This window comes from Myotis lucifugus, unplaced genomic scaffold, assembly GCF_000147115.1.
Source record: "Myotis lucifugus unplaced genomic scaffold, Myoluc2.0 scaffold_525, whole genome shotgun sequence".
NCBI classification, from domain to species: domain Eukaryota; kingdom Metazoa; phylum Chordata; class Mammalia; order Chiroptera; family Vespertilionidae; genus Myotis; species Myotis lucifugus.
In genome coordinates this window covers 281,116-300,152 of record NW_005871573.1, presented here as the reverse complement: position 1 = coordinate 300,152, position 19,037 = coordinate 281,116, and the positions used below count along the sequence as shown (strand labels likewise).

The following is a 19,037-nucleotide window of genomic DNA, read 5'->3' as shown; positions in this document are numbered from 1 at the left end:
CCTGCACGCCCCACACTGGGGATCAGGCCCGAAACCCGGGCATGTGCCCTGACCAGGAATCGAAACAACCATGACCTCCTGGTTCATAGGTCAACTCTCAAGCACGGAGCCATGTGGGCGGTGCTAGATGCAGTGTCCTTGCCTCACCTTGGACTCTGCGTCCAGGCTAAGACTCCAAAGGAAATCTTGGTGATTTCCATGCGATTCCTGTTAATGCTGGGCAGTGGGAAATTCCCGCTTAGGGCACAAAGGGCACTTGAGTGGGGCCACCAGCCAGAAGGTTCCTGCGGCTCCAGAAGCTGCCCCTCCCGTTCAAAATCACCCCTCAGAGACGGGCAGGAGAGTCTGCTTTTGCTGGTGTGGGAGAGGGAGGCAGGGGCTGTTATGAAGAGAGGGGCTGGGCGCTATGCTGGTGCAAGGGGGCCTTGCGAGTTCCAGGGGCCCCTCCTCGGAAGCCAGTCCTGCAGCTCAGGGCAGACACAGGAGGAGGAGGAGGAGGAGGAGGAGGAGGAGGAGGAGGGGGGACGTGGCCGTGGCAGACGGCAGGGGAGGACGGGACCGGGCTTGTCCGTGATGCATGCGCAAGACCCTGCAACGCTCAGCAGCACGTTGAGAAAGTATCATCACAAGAGGACATGAGCCCCGAGTGATCCGTCCGGTTCAGGAAACTGGATCAGACAGACGGGGCTGGGAGGACGCTCACACGCAGACTTTGATCCGGGGCCCACGCACCTTGCCGTGAGACCGGAGCACCCTGCTCGCGTGCCCACCTGCCCCTCACCCCGGCGCTGATGGCCCTGGGAGCTGAGTAGCAATGGACGGCAGGACACAGGGCCAGGGAGGAGCCCATCCGAAACCCAGCCTGGACGGCCTGATGGAAAAGCAGACCCCAGTGCCGTGCCTGCCTGCAGACCCTTTTTGGTCTCCAAGAAAGATCGACCCCGACCGTCTGTGATACAACAGCCCTAATTCCAACAAGGACACACCGCCCGGCTGGCGAGGCTCAGTGGTTGAGTGTCGCACTGTGAACCAGGAGGTCACAGTTGGTTCAATTCCAGGTCAGGGCACAAGCCCAGGTTGTGGGCTCCATCCCCAATAGGGGGCGCAGGAAGCAGCTGATCCATGATTCTCTCTCATCGTTGTTTCTTTCTCTCTCTTCCTCTCCCTTCCTCTCTGAAATCAATAAAAATCTATTTTTTTTAAAAAAAGGTTATGGCATGGATGTTCTACCTTCAGAAATCCGGACGTGGGAGCTGGCTGAAAAGGAAGTAGGGAGGCAACCAGATGAAGATAAATAAATCCCAGTACTTGAATGCTGGGTTGAGAGTGACTCAAAGATCATGCTGATCCCGGGAGAGAAATGCGAGTAGAAGACGCCGAGAAAAACCTCTTCACATCCCAGCAGATGCTTTCAGAACAGACCCAAACCCCAAGTTAAGATTTCAACCCTCAGAGCCCGGCTGGCGTGGCTCAGTGGTTGAGCATCAACCTATGAACCAGGAGGTCACAGTTCGAATCCCAGTCAGGGCACATGCCCGTGTTACGGGCTCCATCCCCAGTAGGGGGCGTGCAGGAGGCAGCGGATCCATGATTCTCTCTCATCATGGATGTTTCTCTCTCTCTGAAATCAATAAAAAATATATTAAAAAAAAAAAGATTTCAACCCTCCGAGCCTGTGGCTGGGTGAGCTCTGGGGCTCCCTGCAGGGCTGAGCCCAGGCTCGCTGGCCGGGTCCACGCTGTGGAAGAAGCAGAGGCGCGGACCAGCCCGGACTCCGGATGCGGAGAGCTCGGGAGCAGAGATACGTCCTCGGGAAGGAGTTTAAACACCCGAGTGTCCGACACTTACTTGTGGCCCAGCTCATGGGCGATGGTGAAGGCGAGGTTGAGGCCGTTGTCTTCGGCGAGCACACATTTCCTCTTGGCGCTGCACACGCCTCCTAAGTAAGCAATCCCTGCAGCGGAGACAGACACAGCCTTCAGAATCCTGGGCCCTGACCTCACCGGGAGGGTCCGGGCGGTCGCAAGGCGCGCAGGGCGGAGAGAGGGGCAGACGGGGTGGTGAGGGGCACAGGGCTGGGCCTGCCCTTCCAGAGCTCACAGAGGGATCGGTGGGCACCCGACACTTTGGCCTCAGCCTAGTAAGAATAGTATCCACAACATGTGCCTCTCACGCATTTTTTAAAAAAAATTTTAAAAGAATATTTTTATTGATTTCAGAGAGGAAGGGAGAGGGAGAGAGGAAGGGAGAGGGAGAGAGAGAGAGAGAGAGAGAAAGGAACATCAATGATGAGAGAGAATCAGGGATCAGCTGCCTCCTGCACACCCCCTACTGGGGATTGAGCCTGCAACCCGGGCATGTGCCCTGACTGGGAATCGAACCGTGACCTCCTGGTTCCTAGGTTGATGTCCAACCACTGAGCCACGCCGGCCGGGTAACATCCTCTTTGTGGAATCTCAATTTCACTCTGGGGTGGACCTGAGCCACTCCCTCCTGCCGGTCCCTCCAACAGCCCCCGAGCTGCCCGCTCTGCACGGAGATGCGCTGGGACCCGGGGCACCCCGAGCGGGCAGCACACCGGGTGACTACTTCCATTCAGAAACCAGCAGCAGCTGGGCCAAGGGGGAGAGCGTTCCGATGAAAGGGACAAAGAACGGTTTCTGGCCTGCAATGCTGGTTTGCTCATGGACATCCCAACCCAGCCGCGCAGACGACTGACCTCCAGCAAGGACGCCGTCCGGCTCCTCAGGGCCTTCGAGGCCATCTCTCTGGTTTAATTTTTAAAAAAATTTTTTTTGTGTGTGGCTTGTTGCGAAGTGGCCAGCAGCGAGTCAGAGGCACACTCCCACACAGCCCTCCTGGTATGCACGTGCAGTGCCCACACACATGCACATGCATGCACACACATGCACACATGGGTGCACACACACACACACACACACACACACTCATGTGCACTTAAAGCCACACCCAGCAGCACCATCCCAGGCCCAGGCCAGGCCAGGCCTCCGGGGCCAATAAATTAATTACAAACAATCCGACGAGCACGCCCGGGAGCAGCCGTCTGGCGAGGGGTAAGGGCGGCGGCCAAGGCCAGCTGTGCGGAGCCTGCCGTCCCGGGGCGTCTACTGCCCCAGCAGACTCAACGCCACACGGACACGTCCCCAGACGCAGGCGCGCTCTGGCCGGAGCAGGCGGTCCCCATCCCCACTCTGATGAGGTAACGCACAGGCTGGGGAGTCGGCTCAGCACAGGGCCTTCCAGTAATTGCCTTTTAATCTGTCCAAGGCGCAGATGGTTCTGCAAAGCTAGAAACAAAGGCTCGGTTTATTTACAAAAAAAAAAAAAGTTCTCACACGAGGGTGGGGGAAGGTCCAGGGCTATTTTTTTTCAATTGACTTCTAAATAGAGAGGGATAAGGAGAGAGAGAAACATCAATGATGAGAGAGAATCATGCATCGGCTGCCTCCTGCACGCCCCCTACTGGGGATCGAGCCTGCAACCCGGGCATGTGCCCTGACCACGAATGGAACCGTGACCGCTTGGTGCATAGGACACGGCTCAATCCACTGAGCCTCACAGGCCGGGCAAGGTCCAGTGCTTTTTATTTTTTTTATTTGTATTGATTTCAGAGAGAGGAAGGGAGAAGATACAGATACAAACATCAATGATGAGAGAGAATCATTGATCAGCTGCCCCCTGCACACCCCACATTGGGGATCAAGCCTGCAACCTGGACATGTGCCCTTGACTGGAATCAAACCTGAGACCCTTCAGTCAGCAGGCTGACACTCTATCCATTGAGCCAAACCGGCCAGGGCTGTCCAGTGCTTTTTGACCATTCACTGCGACCATGAGCAACCTGGTCCTCGAGCCGAGCGAGGGAAAGAGAAAGAAAAGGACCCGGACACACCCGAGTGCATTGACGAGCGACGGTGCGCAAGTGTGTGGAACTCCCACCACCACGCGGGGGGCGGGCGGGGGGGAGGATCCCAGGTTGCGGTATAAAAAAGGGCTGCAGGGACTAAATGGGCAGGAAACCATGAGCTTCGGCGGGAAGCAAAGGCCACCGCTCTTCCACGTTTCCTGGGAGGAGACAGCCGTCCAGAGGGAGGGTGAGCTGGCAGCTCGCAGAGACCCCATCGCCTCCGGCTGCAAAGGCACCAACCGGCAAACACCCACCCAATCCCCACATCGGAGCTCGTCCACAAAAGAGGAAAACTCGGCCCGGCCGGCGTGTTTCTCCAACACTCACGCTCCTCCGGGCGAACCCCGGGCCTCCCTCACCAAAGTGCTGATAAACGAAGACAATGAATAATCTTCTCAGACTTAGAAGATTCCCCTAAACCTCGATGTGTTTATACAGAGACGTGGGTGGGATAGAGGAGAGGTTCCCTGTGGTCAAGTCCAAATGCTCTTAATCCTAAAGATAAAAAGACTCAAGGGATAGAGGCAATAACAGTCACAGCAGTTACCTCCAAGATATGGTGAAGTCATTACAGCTCCTTTTAATTGTCTCCTTCTTTCTGTGTGTGGCTTAAACCTAATAGAACGAATATGTACTTGCTATGGAGATTAAAGCTATTGGTTATATTTCATTTATCCCAGCAGACATGGAACAGAGGCAGAGGAGGTACACACACACACAAGAGTCCTCCAGGCCCGGCCGGTGTGGCTCAGTGGTTGAGTGTCGACCTCTGAACCAGGAGGTCACGGTTCGATTCCTGGTCAGGGCACATGCCCGGGTTGTGGACTCGATCCCCAGTTGGGGGTGTGCAGGAGGCAGCCGATCCATGGTTCTCTCTCACTACTGGTATTTCTATCTCTTCCAACTCTCCCTTCCTCTCTGAAATCAATAAAAAAAAAGTGTATATATTTTTAAAGTCCCCTAGATTTTGATTCTGATAGGAAGTTCACGGTCAACACACAACTGAGTGTGTGCTTCTCTCCCAGCTCCATCTCTCCGACATCCTGGGCAAAACACATATTTTAAACGGGAGATGCTGAGGACAGACGAGAAGGGCTGCGGCGAGTTTCTCTGACGCCGGAGAAGTCCATGTAATTCATCCCGACAGCGGCCGCGTCCCGGAGCCGCCCGGCCTGTCCCCCCGCCGTGTCATCTCAGGGCAGACACTCTCCCTCCGCCTCCCGCTTCCGCTTCTGGGAGGAGCACGGCTTCGGTGAGGAAACGGGGGGCAAGGAGGCTTCATTGTTTTCTTTTTCAGGAGAAAACTGCACGGTGTCAGCACATAATTCTCACAGCCCTGCCAGGGGACTGCGGATTCCAGAAGTAAACAACAGCGGACAGTGTAAACTCTGTCCATCCGGCAAACAGTCCGGGTAAACAGTCCCAGCTGCTGGCCCGGCTGCCCACGTCTCGGACCATCCTGGGCTCCCACCGACCGCTCACGGTACCAGCACCATCCTGGCTGTCACTGGGATGCCATGTGCCAATGACAAGGAAGAAATTGACGTCTATTCACTGGCAACTGCGGTGGTTAGGATCAAGTCCTGAGTGCAGGCTCATTCCCAAGTCCTTGTGCTCTAAGTGGATGGAGGTGTGATTTAAATTTGTGAACCAGCCCAGCAGGCGTGGCTCAGGAACCAGGAGGTCATGGTTCGATACCCAGTCAGGGCACATGCCCAGTCAGGGCACATGCCTGGGTTCAATCCCCAGTAGGGGGCATGCAGGAGGCAGCTGATCCGTGATTCTCATCATTGATGTTTCTCTCTCCCTCTCCCTTCCTCTCAAAAATAAAAAAGTTAAAAAAATAAAAATAATACATTTGTGAACCACATTTAAAAGCAAATAGCGTGCCCTGGCCAGTGTGGCTCAGTTGGTTGAGCGTCATCCCGTGCACCTAAAGGTCACTGGTTCGATTCCCAGTTGGGGCACATACCTGGGTTGTGGGTGCATCCCCAGTCAGGATGCCTATGGACCACATGAGCTGTGTCTATAATTTGCCTTGACTCTATTCCAAGGCCCTGTGCAATGGAATGCTCTAGAAAGTTGCCTGGGACGACCTTGACATACGGCTTCACTCCCTCTCACGCTAACAGCTCTATTTCCACAGGAAGCATAAAATACAAGGCCGTGCGCAGAAATGTGTGCCAAGTGAGCAGAGAAAAAAGAACCGCGCTCTCAGAATGATTAAGAAACCACACTTCTTGCGAATGCTTGGCGGAGCGAAGCCACCCTCTTGGGGATGAAAGGCGGAATTTAAAAGACCCAGGCTGAGGGTCGAGGGCAGGCCCAAGGGGATTTCGATCTGTGCTTTGTTCTAGGCCCCTCGAGGGTGGGCCGGTTCTTGGGCTGCGAGTGGGAGTGGGGCAGGGGTGGGAGGAGGGCAGGCCAGGCCTGAGGGCGGCTCTGGGCACCAGCTCCTGAGCAAAAGTCCATAAGCACTCCCCTGGCAAGGACACGCGAACCCCTCAATAAAGAAGTGGTCCCCACACCCAACTCAGGAAGCTGGCTGTCATGTGGATGCCGACTCAGCATCTGAGCTCAAGTCAACCTGCCCCGAGAAGCCCTCCCTCCCATGCCCTGAGGAGGCCTGGGCGGGGCTCCGTGCTGCTGACAGGATGCAAGAATAAGGACATTGCACCCCGACGGGTGTGGCTCAGTGGTTGTGCGTCGACCTAGAAACCAGGAGGTTGAAGTTTGATTCCCGTTCATGGCACGTTCGATCCTCACTGTGGGGCGTGCAGGAGGCAGCCGATGCATGATTCTTTCTCATCATTGACGTTTCTCTCTCCCTCCCTCTCCCTTCCTCTCCGCAATCAATAAAAATATACATTTTTTAAAAAGGGTGTTGAATGCCCAAGAGAACGAGAATGGTACTTATTTCATCGGACCCGACTCAGAAGCCACTGTTTGCCACGCAGACGTGGTGCCATTCTTGGGGACATAAACCGCGGCGTATTTCTCCTGGGCCAGCCGGGGCCGAGGTGGGCAGGCTCTGGTCTCGGGTGTGGGTCTGCCTCCCCCTCTGCCGCTTGCCATCTGGGTGATGATGGCGTCCGTGCCATCTCTCTAAGCCTTCCCCACCTTCCCCACCCGCCGTTGGTAAGATGAGACTGACACCCACTTCCAGGGTGGAGGATTCAGTCAATCATGCCAGGGGAGCACTTCTCACGTAGGAAGCCCCGAACAGATATAATCTATCACTGCAATTATTTCGAGCGAGTCCAAATAGAGAGAGAGAGAGCGAGTGAGAGAGAGAAAAAAAAGTTGAACAGAAAGTATTTGTCAAGCAAAAGCTCTGCCAAGAAAGCATGTAAGGATTTCGCAGGAGGGGCAGTGTTCGTGGCAGTCTCTCAAGGCTTTTATGAACGTGACATCCGGGAAGCTGAAGACAGTGGGGGCTTCACCTACGTTTCTTTCCTTTTTTAAAAAAATATGTTTTTATCTTTTTAGAGAGAGAAAGGAAGGGAGAGGGAGAGAGAGGGAAACGTCAATGATGAGAGAGAATCATGGATCGGCTGCCTCCTGCACACCCCCCACTGGGGATGGAACCCGCAACCCAGGCATGTGCCCGACCGGGAATTGAACCGTGACCTCCTGGCTCATAGGTCGATGCTCAACCACTGAGCCATACCGGCCAGACCTTATGGTCCTTTTGAGAGGAGAGAAGTATTGCCCTCAGATAACAGACATCCCAACACACTTACATCTCCCCCTTTCATGTAACATATCAATTTTCACTCATTCTGAAGCCAGTCAGATACTGGGTCAGTCAGAACTATTTGCTGAAGACCCTGTATGTGTTCAAACCTCCACGTTGTTCTCAGGGCAGCCAAGTCCTTCTGGAATTTGCTTTAAAAGATGTGGAACCCGGCCAGTTTGGCTCAGTGGTTGACCATCGACCTCTGAACCAGGAGGTCACGGTTTGATTCCTGGTCAGGGCACATGCCCAGGTTGCAGGCTTGATCCTCAGTGTGGGGCGTGCAGGAGGCAGCCGATCCACGATTCTCTCTCATCACTGATGTTTCTCTCTCTCTCCCTCTCCCTTCCTCTCTGAAATCCATACAAATACATTGTGAGAAATCCTAAACGGGTGGGCAGCGTGCTCTGTGCGGGTCTGTGGGAAGGCCAGAGAGCGGGGGTGACACTGACCAGAACTCCACCGACCAGCGTCTCAGGCGCTCAGCTCCCAGCAGCAGGAATAAACCCGTTTCCACCCGAGCGCAGGGCTGGCCTGGCCGAGAGGTGCCTTCAGCCCCGAGCTGGCACCTTTGCCGGTGGCTCGGGGACCCCAGCCCGGTGCTGGCGCCATCAGAAAGCCTTGGAGACGCTCTTGGCCACCACACAGGGGCCCAGTCCAGACCCTTATACAGTGACCTCGTCAGCCAAGCGGGTTTGCGCCCCAAACGGTCCTAGTTAACGACATTGCGCCGTGGCCCCCAGAGGGTTTGGGTGGCATTGACGGCACCACGGCGATCCCCCAACAGTTTGCCCTTTGCCCCGCAGCTACTGTGGATGCATCCACCTGGAACCACGCCGACGGGGGCCTAAACACCAACACAGATGCCGGGAGGAAGCAGGCGGCCAGGTACGCACCGGGGAGGTGCCACTGTGGGCAGACAGTTCTCAGCTTTACGTCTGGGCGTCCGCCCGGCTCTGGCTCGCTCCTGAATGCCTCGCTGGCAGGCAGCTTGCCGGGATGAAAGGGAGCGTGGCCCGCTGGAACAGAGAGGCGTGATAGGAACAAGGGGGCTTTGTTCCACTGGATCCTCTGCAAAGCCTGGCGCCCCAACAGGCGTGGGCGCTGAGCCAGGGGGCGCAGGGTGGGGCGACGTGCGCACCTGGGCGGCCTGCGAGCCTCCCCACACTGAGCGGGCGGGCTGGGGTCCCAGCACTCGTGCCCGCGGCCATCCCAGAGCAAGACCACCACCCGTGGCCTTCCCTTCTGGGAGGGCAGTGTTTGGCCACCCAAGGGAACGTGTGGAACCATCATTAGTGACCGTGACGGAGGGTTCACCTTCGGGAAGAGGTGAGAGAGGACAATTGCTCTGAAGAACGGGAGGCACCCCTGCACAACGAAAATCAATTCTGGCCGGGCCGGTGTGGCCCAGTGGTTGAGCGTCGACCTAGGAACCAGGATGTCAGGGTTTGATTCCCTGTCAGGACACATGCCCGGGTGGCGGGCTCCATCCCTAGTGGGGGGGTGGGGGGGGTGCAGGAGGCAGCTGATCTATGATTCTCTCTCATCACTGATGTTTCTATCTTTCTCTCCCTTCCCTAAAAAGATAAAATAAAATAAAGTTTAAAAAAAAAAAGAACAAGTTGAAACACAGACATGGTTCCTCCGCCACAAATGACTCCGCCGTCACACATTCCAAGGAGGGGACTCAGAGGGATGCGATCTGGGAGAGAGAAGGCTCGCCATTGTGCAGAAGCAAAAACGCCTTTCTTCCCCGGCCCCGCTCTTCACCCCAAGTGCAAAGGCGGGGAAAGGGCACTGTTTTCCCGGGGTCCCCTCTGATCGGCCTGAACCTTCTCCTGGACTCACATGTTCCGGAGCGGCCACAGGAGGACACAGAAAGCTTTGTCCGCACTGGCTGCCTTGGGCACTCACTTCCCTTTTTATTTTTAAGTAAGTTTTTATTGATTTGAGAGAGAGAGAGAGGAAGGGAGAGGGAGAGAGAGAGAGAGGAAGGGAGAGGGGGAGAGAGAGAAACATCAATGATGAGAGAGAATCACTGATCGGCTGCCTCCTGCACGCGCCCTACTGGGGATCGAGCCTGCAACTGGGCATGTGCCCTGACTGGGAATCGAACCGGTGACCTCTGGTTCATAGGTCAACGGTCTATGAACTCACTGCTGGGCAAAACAAAAAATTTGAATACACACACACACACACACACACACACACACGGAACGTATCTGTGTTTCCTGACCCCCATGAGACACAGGTGTTCGGACTCCGCCTGGTGACCCACTTAGGAAGCCTTCCCTTTGTCTTGCAGCAGCAAGGGGGCGAGAATGGTCTGTGGGGAGGAGAAGGGGGAGGAGGAACTGACAAGGTAGGTCTTAGAAGGCAGCCCCCCCTGCCCCCCGCGGGGAAAGCTCTTGTTGGCACCAGGAGGCATTTTGCAGGCGGAAAACCTCCCCATTGGAGGAGCCCACACTTCCGAGGGGAGGGAGGCAGGATCGGAGGCCATCTTCAAGATCAGCACTTCCCTCGGGGATTCACGTGGCTCCGTGTCTCTGGACAGCGTGCCTCACTGTTTCCAGCGCTGTGTTCCTGACCTCAGGCCTCGTAGCAAAGACCATCCAATCCCAAGGGCACAGCTACTTACCCTCAGACAAGCCAATGAAGAGTTTAATGGAGCGGCCGGTGTAAGGCCTCTTGCCAGGGACCCTCCGTCCAAGTGTCTGGGTCTTCTCATTCCATTAGAGACATTTCCCGGGGCGCCCTGGCTCCTGACTCCATCCGCCCGCCACTGGAATTGCGCGGAAACTGGACACGGGCGTGCAGGAGTGGCTGGCACCCTCATCCGCCGGCCTGGCGGGGCCTGGAGGCGGGGACCAGGCCGTTGCTGACGGGGACCATGTGCAGCCCAACCACACCTTTCTACGGGCTTCCTGGCTGATCTCTTCCTTAGGATCGGATGGCCTGCACCGGAGCTGAGGGCACAGGATGAGTCATTCCCCAGCATGCCCGGGGCTTTCTCAGGGCAGGCGGCGTTTGGGTCGCTAGCTTGGCTGCTCAGGTGCCTGCTTTTCCTGAACTCCCTAAATCTTGTCTCAAAGGGTCTTCTTTTTCTGCTTTCTCCTGAGTTTTTTTTTCTTTAAATAAATATAGCCCTGACCGGTTTGGCTCAGTGGATAGAGCATCAGCCTGTGGACTGAAGGGTCCCGGGTTCGATTGCAGTCAAGGGCATGTACCTTGGTTGCGAGCACATCCCCAGTAGGGGGTTTGCAGGAGGCAGCTGATGGATGTTTCTCTCTCATCAATGTTTCTAACTCTCTATCCCTCTCCCTTCCTCTCTGTAAAAAATCAATAAAATATATTTTTTTAAAAAAATAAATATACTTTTATTGATTTTAGAGAGGAAGGGAGAGGGAGAGAGAAACATCAATGATGAGAAATCAATAAAAATGTATATATTTTAAAAAGGGTCCACTGGCCCAGCCAGCATGGCTCAGTGGTTGAGCGTCGACCTATGAACCCGGAGATCACAGTTCGATTCCTGGTCAGGGCACATGCCCTGGTTGCGGGCTCCATCCCCAGTGTGGGGCGTGCAGGAGGCAGCTGATCCATGATTCTCTCTCATCATTGATGTTCCTCTCTCCCTCTCTCTCTCTCCCCCTTCCTCTCTGAAATCAATAAAATTTTTTTTTAAAAAAGGGGTCAACTGTATTCTGAAGGTAGAGGGGGCAAGAACTGCTGATTGATTGTAAGTACCAGGTTCCTTCTGAAACTAAGACCCTGCTACGGCCGGTCAGCTTCGGGAAACGGCTAATAAAAACCACAGCCACCATTTCCCACGGCGGTGGGCGCTGTGCCACACGCTGTCCATGTGCTTGTGTGCACGCTTCATCCTGGCCTCACCGCAGGCACGCGGGGGGCCGGCCACGATGCCGCAGACGGGCGGTGAAGGGGATGGGCCCCAGGGCACACACTGGGGAGCAGCAGCGCCGGGGGCTTCCGCCCGGAGCCCCCTCTTCCGCGCCGTGCCCGGCCTCCCCGGCGCCCTCGCCAGCATCCTTGCCTTCTCCACTCCCTCCGACGTTCGCACGCAGGCTGAGCAGATCCGGGTGTGGACGCAAAGGGCTTCTTGGCCCAACACTTCCAGATTTATTTTTCCAAGATGAAAACCTCTGGGGGTTCCCACTTGATCTCCAAACGTATGTTTATCTTGGCAGCTGGCGCTCGGTGGCAGGAGAAATGCTGCAACTAGCCCGTGAGGCCGGCCCCAGGGGCTCCCGCCGGTCCCCTCGCCCTGTGGCTCCGGGAACCCTTCCATTTAATCAGTGGCTCGGCCAAGGTGGAGAGGAGAGGCCGTGGCGCTCCCCAGGCCCCCTGGCACAGCCCCCGCACAGCTGTTAGGTCCGGTTTGATTTTGTAACCATGGGGTCCAGGAGACAGGACACAATAGAAAATACTGGAAGAGTATGAAACCAAACTAGAGAACGGCAGTGGGAACTTGGAGGAAGAAGTGTTAAGTGGAATTGGCATTTCCCACCCCAAAAAATAGAAAGAAAAGAAAAACCACACCAAAAACACTAATCGTTTTCATGGAATCGACCGTGGAATACCGTGGGAACAGGAAAGGGCTGCGGGTTGGACAGACTGCGCCCTTCGGAGAACTGGACGGTCCAACAGCCCCAGTGAGAGAGGACAGAGAAGCTTCTCAGGGCGGATGGGGTGGGGGGACGGGAGGACGTGGGACTGGGGGGGGGGTTCTCCCGCCAACTGGAATACAGCACATCCTCACAGCTCAGGGCAGAGATGAGGGTTATGTACTCAGAAGAGAATAAACAAAAGCCAGCTCTGAGTCATATGAGAGAAAACCATACAACCAGATGCACGTTGGTTGGACACACTGGAGTTCCTCCATATTCATTCATTCAATCATTCATTTCTATTCATTCAATCATTCATTCATTCATTCATTTCTATTCATTCAATCATTCATTCATTCCTAGTCATTGAATCATTCTCTCATCCATTCCACCAATCATTCATTCCTATTGAGTCATTCATTCATTCAATCATTTGTCCATTCAATCAATCATTCATTCATTCAATCACTCATCCTGTCATCATTAGTGGGGACTAAGGTTTCCAAGCCCTGGGCCAGGCGCTGAGGGACACGACACACGGGTAAAGCCCGTGCCTGTGTAGTGCAGAGTCCTCTGAGGCACATGAGGCACCAGTGCCTCCAGGGGGACAAGCTCAGTGAGCAGGAGGGTGGAGCAGAGACGGAAGAGCGGTGGCCGTCCACGCTGAGTCGTGGACACGGGGAAGGACAGCCCCCGCCTGGGCAGCCCTGTCAGTGGACAGAGGTCAGCATGGACTGGTCACTGACAGCCCCAGCCAGACTGAGACGGGTGTCAGCGGTCCCTCTATCAAGGCCGATGTCACACTGAAAAGTCTAGTCACTCGTTACGGACACGGCCCCCAAAGAGGAAGCACATCTGGCTCCCAGGTCTGTTTAGAGGATGGGCGGAGGACAACCTTTAAAGACTCTAACAGGTGACATCAATGGCAGCTGTCACCGGTAGCTAGATCTCAAAGGGCCTTAAAGTGCCCTTTAAAGTGGTCATTTTAAGGATTACAAAGTTTTTTGTTTGTTTTTTTGAGAGCGGAAAGGAGGGGGAGAGTCAGAGAGAGAGAAACATCGATGTGAGAGATACTTCTATTGGTTGCTTCCCACATGAGCCCCACCCAGGGCCGGGGATCGAGCCTGCCACCCAGATATGTGCCCTTGACTGGAATCGAACTTGGGACCTTCCAGTCCGCAGGCCGATGCTCTACCCACTGAGCCAAAACCTGCCAGGGCAAGGATTATGAGGATTTAACCAAAATCTCCGGCTTGTACGTGGCAAAGCCAGAGGGAAGGATGGAGAGGAGACGCGACGGGGACTCCAAGGGAAGCCCGGGTTTTGAACATGTGAATTCCACCAGGGCATACACTGCCCAGGCCTAGCCCGTGTTCCTACAACGCTAAGCACAGCAGGTTCAGAAGTTCGCACGCGGCGGCGCCGTATTGTGACCTCCTCGGGAATAGAGGTTTGGGCGATCGCTGACCTCATCGAAACCCCTCTAGGGGTCCCTGTGAACCTCGCAGTCTATTCCGATGCCCAAAGAATGGGTCCATCTGAAGCCTACGAGCAGCCGGTACACCCGGGGAGGGGAGAGAGGAAATGGCAAGTAGGGGGGGGCGGGTGCGGGGGGAGAAGGAGGAGGAAGAGGAGGGAGGGAGGGTAGAAGGAAAATGTGTTTGTCCAGCAGCAGGGGCTGGTGGTAGCGTTGCTATTTGACCGGAAAGCAAAGCCTGCTGCTGCCAGGGCTCACCCCGGTCACACCTCACCCAGGACGCACGGGGAAAACCATCCGTGGGCATGAGAACAAACCAGTAAGCTCTGTCTCATGACAATCGCGTTAACTCAGGGGGTTCCCCCCGCCCCCGGCACTGGTGGCCGAGAGGCTCAGAAACAAATGCGCCCCACAGTCACCTCGGGGTCCCCCCGTGGTCCCTCCCCTGGCTTAACATTTCCTATCTTCCTTATTAACCCTCTGTCCGGACGCCTCCTGCCATAAGAACTGTCAACACTTCTCTGGAAAAATAAGCAGAATAAAATCAAATGATTCATTCCTACAAGAAAAGAGGCGACGGAAAAGGCACGAAGTATCGAAGGGGATGTAGCGGCCCCCTTCGATTATCATTTTAACTCGAAACTTACCGACGGTGTCGCACGGTTCGTCTTTGTGCACGCAGAAATCTGTCCTACAAAGAAAACGGAACAGCAGTCAGGTGCATGCAGAACGGGGGGGTGGAGCACACACTGTCCACGCTGAGAGTCATCCCGCCCATCGCGACGTCATTGCTCTACTTGTCACTGGAGACGATGAAGAGTCATGAACGGCAGGGCTTGTCCATAGCAGCTCATCTGCATTTCCCAGTGCAACCCCCACCTACCCACCCAGGACCCCCCTTTTCCAGCTAAACTCGTCCACACCGAACACTCGGTGGCTGGAGGGCCTCCTTCCAACAGCTGAAAGCATTTGGGGAGAAAACGCGTGCCAAGTCACGGGTCAGAAACAATTACTGGTCCATACGCTCAACCTACAGTGACTTCCCCCAGCGACTCTGCTCGGGCAGCCTTGGGGTTTAGATGCTGGAGCCAGAAGGCAACCCAAAAGTCATTCCTTTTCTTAAATATATCTATTTTTTTTCAAAGAGGAAGGGAGAGAGAGAGAGAGTCATGGAAACATCAATGATGGGAGAGAATCATAGATCGGCTACAACCCTGCCCTTGACTGGGAATGGAACCGTGACCTCCTGGTTCATAGGTCGATGCTCAACCACTGAGCCACGTCGGCCAAAGTCATTCCTGAATATATTTCTTTAAAGCTCCCCTGGTCCCCCCAGGGATGTGGTGGTGGAAAAGAGAAAGAGTGAAGCTACTCAAAACCTGACCCCATCCCCATCCTGCAGGTACAGAGACTCATCCTGGCCTCTGGCTGCTCTTGGGGGACGGAGGGCTTGGGGCCTGGGGGGAGATAGAGTCACAGGTAACGCCGGGTGAGGAATGGACGCCTGGGTCCCAGTCCTCTGTCCCAGCCCCCGACTCGGTCCCCTCGGGGGTGCCCTGGCGCCCCAGCCCTGGCCGCAGCTGCTGACAACCCAGCTCCCGCCGCTCCTGCTCGGTGGCTCCTGCTGGCCATGATGTCATTTGCGCTCCCTTCCCCGCGGCTGGCCGTCTGCAGGTTTGGTGGGCGTCCAGGTCTTGGGCTCAGCCCATGAGGGACAGGGAGGGGGACACAAAAGAGAAGACACCTCGCCTGGGGCCCAGGACGCAGGGCTGCGTGGCCCTGGCCGGATCGCTCCGAGAGGAAGGAGCGGCTTCCCGGCGCAGCAGCGGCCTCACACCCAATTTCCGTGCGAAAACATCAGCCTGTTATTATCCAACCCGGGGAATTGCGGCTCTCAGCCTCTAATTATTAAACAATGCCTCTCGGCCAAGTTGGCGGCCGCCCCCACTCTCACACCGCCTCCCCCGGCTGCTGGGAGGTCTTTAATTTCACATCCGCGAGGGCACGGAGGACTTGACGGGGCGGGCAGACGCCAGTCCTGTAGGCCCAGCAGCCCCGCAGCAGTGGGCGGAGTGGGGATGGCGCAGGTAGCTCAGGAGGTGCCAGCACCAAAGGGAGAAAGAGAAGGGCAGCCCTGGGCTGGCGGCAGGTCAGAGCCCTCGGCGGGCCTCGGCGGGCCCTGCCTGCGGCTGAAGAAAACTTGCCCTGGCCGGTTGCTCAGTGGTTAGAGTGACAGCCTGCACACCAAAGGGTATTGGGTTCGATTCCCGGTCAAGGGCACGTACCTGGGTTGCAGGTTTGATCCCCAGCCCCAGTCACGGTGTGTGTGGGAGGCAACCACTCAATGTGTCTCTCTTACATCGATGTTTCTCTCTCTCTCTCTGTCCCCCACTCCCCGTCTGCCCTTCCACGCCCTCTAAAAACCAATGGAAAAATAGCCTCAGGTAAGGATTACAAAAAAGAAAAAGAAATCTTGCTTTTCTAACCTCCAGTCTCCCCCCTGCCCAGCACCCCCACTCAGAACCCCCCGCGTGCAATCAGCACCCCAGAATGTGCTCAGGTGGAAAGGACATTCTTAAGCATGTTTAATTGTGGCCGAACACATCGAACACGAAATTCAGCATCTGTACCATTTTTTTTTCTTGTTTTGTTACTCTTCAACCCAAGGATGTTTTCCATTGATTTTTGGAGAGAGTGGACGGGAAGGGGAGAGAGAGAGAGAGAGAAACATCGATGTGAGAGAGACACCTTCTGTGTATCCACTCACCCACTCATGGACACGGAGGTCGCCTCCACATTTTTGCTGTGATGCCCACTGCCCGGATGAGGATACTGAGGCTCGCACAGGTGGCCCTCGGTCCGATGGCCAAGCCCGAATTCCTAGCCAAAGGCCTTCTTCCCTCTCCCACGGGAAACGGCTTTCCCCAAGCACGTTTGGGGGTGCAGGCCGCCTCCCACGTTACCTGGTCACGAACACGGCGGCGTCCACGGGGGGCGTGTCGTCCTTGCCTCCGGGCACCTGGTTGTTGCCGAGGTACCGGGCGCCTCCGTATTCCTCGTTCTGCCAGTGGCAGAAGCTCTCCAGGGACCGCTCTCCGTGGTGCCCAATGGACAGCTTGGCCTAAAAGAAATCGGGGGGGGGGGGGGGCGGGCATTGAGAGAAGCCAAGGCCCCAGGGAAGCCGGCGTTGGTGCTCAGACTACAGTGTGAGGCGGACACAGCTGCCTGCTGGGTCGTCGTTCCGGACACGCTTCCCCGAATACAAACCTAACGCTGGTGGGTGGACGCAGAGACGCAGACAGGCCACTGTGGGTCTGCGTATACGTTCAGATGGAGACTATGCTGTTTATTTTTGGTTAATCCTCCCCCGAAGATATTTTTCCACTGGTTTTTAGGAGAGTGGGAGGGAGGGGGAGAGACAGAGAGAGAAACGTCGATGTGAGAGAGACACATCGATTGGTTGCCTCCCACACGTGCCCCAACCAGGGCCGGGGATCGGGCCTGCCACTGAGGTACGTGCTCTTGACCGAAATCGAACCCGGGACCCTTCAGTCTGCAGGCCGACACTCTATCCACCGAGCCCAACCGGCCAGGGCCAGACTATGTTATTACAGAAAAGTGTTCTTTGTCCGACTGGTGTGGCTCAGCAGTAGAGCATCAATCACCCCAGGAACCAAGAGGTCGCCAGTTCAATTCCTGGTCAGGGCACATGCCCAGGTTGCGGGCTCGATCCACAGCAGGGGGCGTGCAGGAGGCAGCCGATCGGCGATGTTCCTCTCTCATCGATGTTTCCCTCTCCCTAGCCCTCTCCCTTCCTCTTTCTCTCAAAACCAATAAAAGACATTGATCTCTGAGATCAATAAAAATATATATTAAAAAAAAGGACAAGTGCTCTTTTCGGTAAACTGAACAGCATGCGCCCACCAAGCATCGACCCCTCCGGTCACCCTCCCTGCCTGGCCGTGGGAGTGTCCCAGGGAAGCACTGGACCAAAACGCCAGAGAGCGATGCCACGGGGACTCCAAATACGTGCTGAAGCCCAGGGAGAGCGACAGGAGGGCGGCCGTGGTGCCAGAGACCTCGCCGCCACCACAGTCTGCTCTGCTGAGACGTGCCGGGCGGAGGAGGGGGGCGCTCAGGCCCCTGCTCAGGGTGCCCTCGAGATTCTAAGCGGACGGCTGCACCCCCAGCTTCCAGGACCGGCATGTACCCTCCTCTCCCCGGACATCCGGGTCCCTGGCCCCGGGCACACGGATGCCACCTGCAGAGCCTGGGAGCCTGGATAAGCCAGACACCCCCTGGGCTCCTAGGGAGCTGCCAGAGCCGGGACATCCCCTGTGTGCGGCGCTGACGGGACTCACCGGGCGCTGTCGCAGCAGCACGAGCTTGGTGACCTGGATGTTCACCTTAATCCCCAGGGTCTGGTGCTGGAACATATTGTAAACCTATCGAGAGAGAGAGAAAAGGAGAGAAAGAGATCAATCTAAGCATTTAAAAAAATATATCATGGTATCCGATCCGGATGGGATCCTGGAACAGAGAAGAGCTATTGGGTAAAAACTACGGAAATCGGAGCCAACGATGGACTCTAGTGAATAATGGACCAATATTGATCCTTTAGTTATAACCAACGTACTAATGTAAGAAGTTCGTAACCGGTGAAACGTTATGGGAACCCTCTATGCGTTCAATTATTCTATAAAACTAAAACATAAAATACAAACGAATAAACTATAAATTCATGTATTTATACATCATAAAGTGTAAGTTCTATTAATTAAAAAACATATTAATTAAAAGTTAATGGTGAGTCCAGCTGGTGTTGCTCAGCGATTGACCTTCGACCTATGAACCAGGAGGTCATGGTTGATTCCCGGTCCGGGCACATGCCCGGGTTTCAGGCTCGATCTCCAGTAGGGGACGTGCAGGAGGCAGCTGGTCCATGATTCTCTCTCATCATTGATGTTTCTCTCTCTTTCCCTCTCCCTTCCTCTCTGAAATCAAGAAAAAAAATAATTTTTAAAAAAACCAAAAACCCTCTAGGCCGGTGAACAACTCCTCCCCAGGGGCCCCTGTCACCTGCTTCTTCTCTGGTCCCCGTCTGCCCCTCCTGGCCGTGTCCCCACGTCGCCCAGCAGGACAGCGGCGGTGGGCCCGCCCAGCTGGGCCCCCCCAGGCTGCCAAGGCATGTGACAGCTGCAGCCGGGCTCTGACCACTCGCCAGGGCGCAGGCGGGCCTGGAAGCCCCAAAAAAAAAATTTTCCAGAA

General features: G+C 55.6%; 1 protein-coding gene across 1 annotated transcript in view; it reads right to left on the bottom strand.

The window, feature by feature from the left end:
• ADAMTS17 (ADAM metallopeptidase with thrombospondin type 1 motif 17) overlaps positions 1-19,037 on the bottom strand; it is an 88,648-nt gene that overhangs the window by 47,274 nt on the left and 22,337 nt on the right. The window contains 4 exon segments of the mRNA XM_006103975.3: positions 1,849-1,954; positions 14,417-14,460; positions 16,733-16,890; positions 18,131-18,214. Of these exon segments, the coding sequence (XP_006104037.2) occupies positions 1,849-1,954; positions 14,417-14,460; positions 16,733-16,890; positions 18,131-18,214 (392 nt within the window).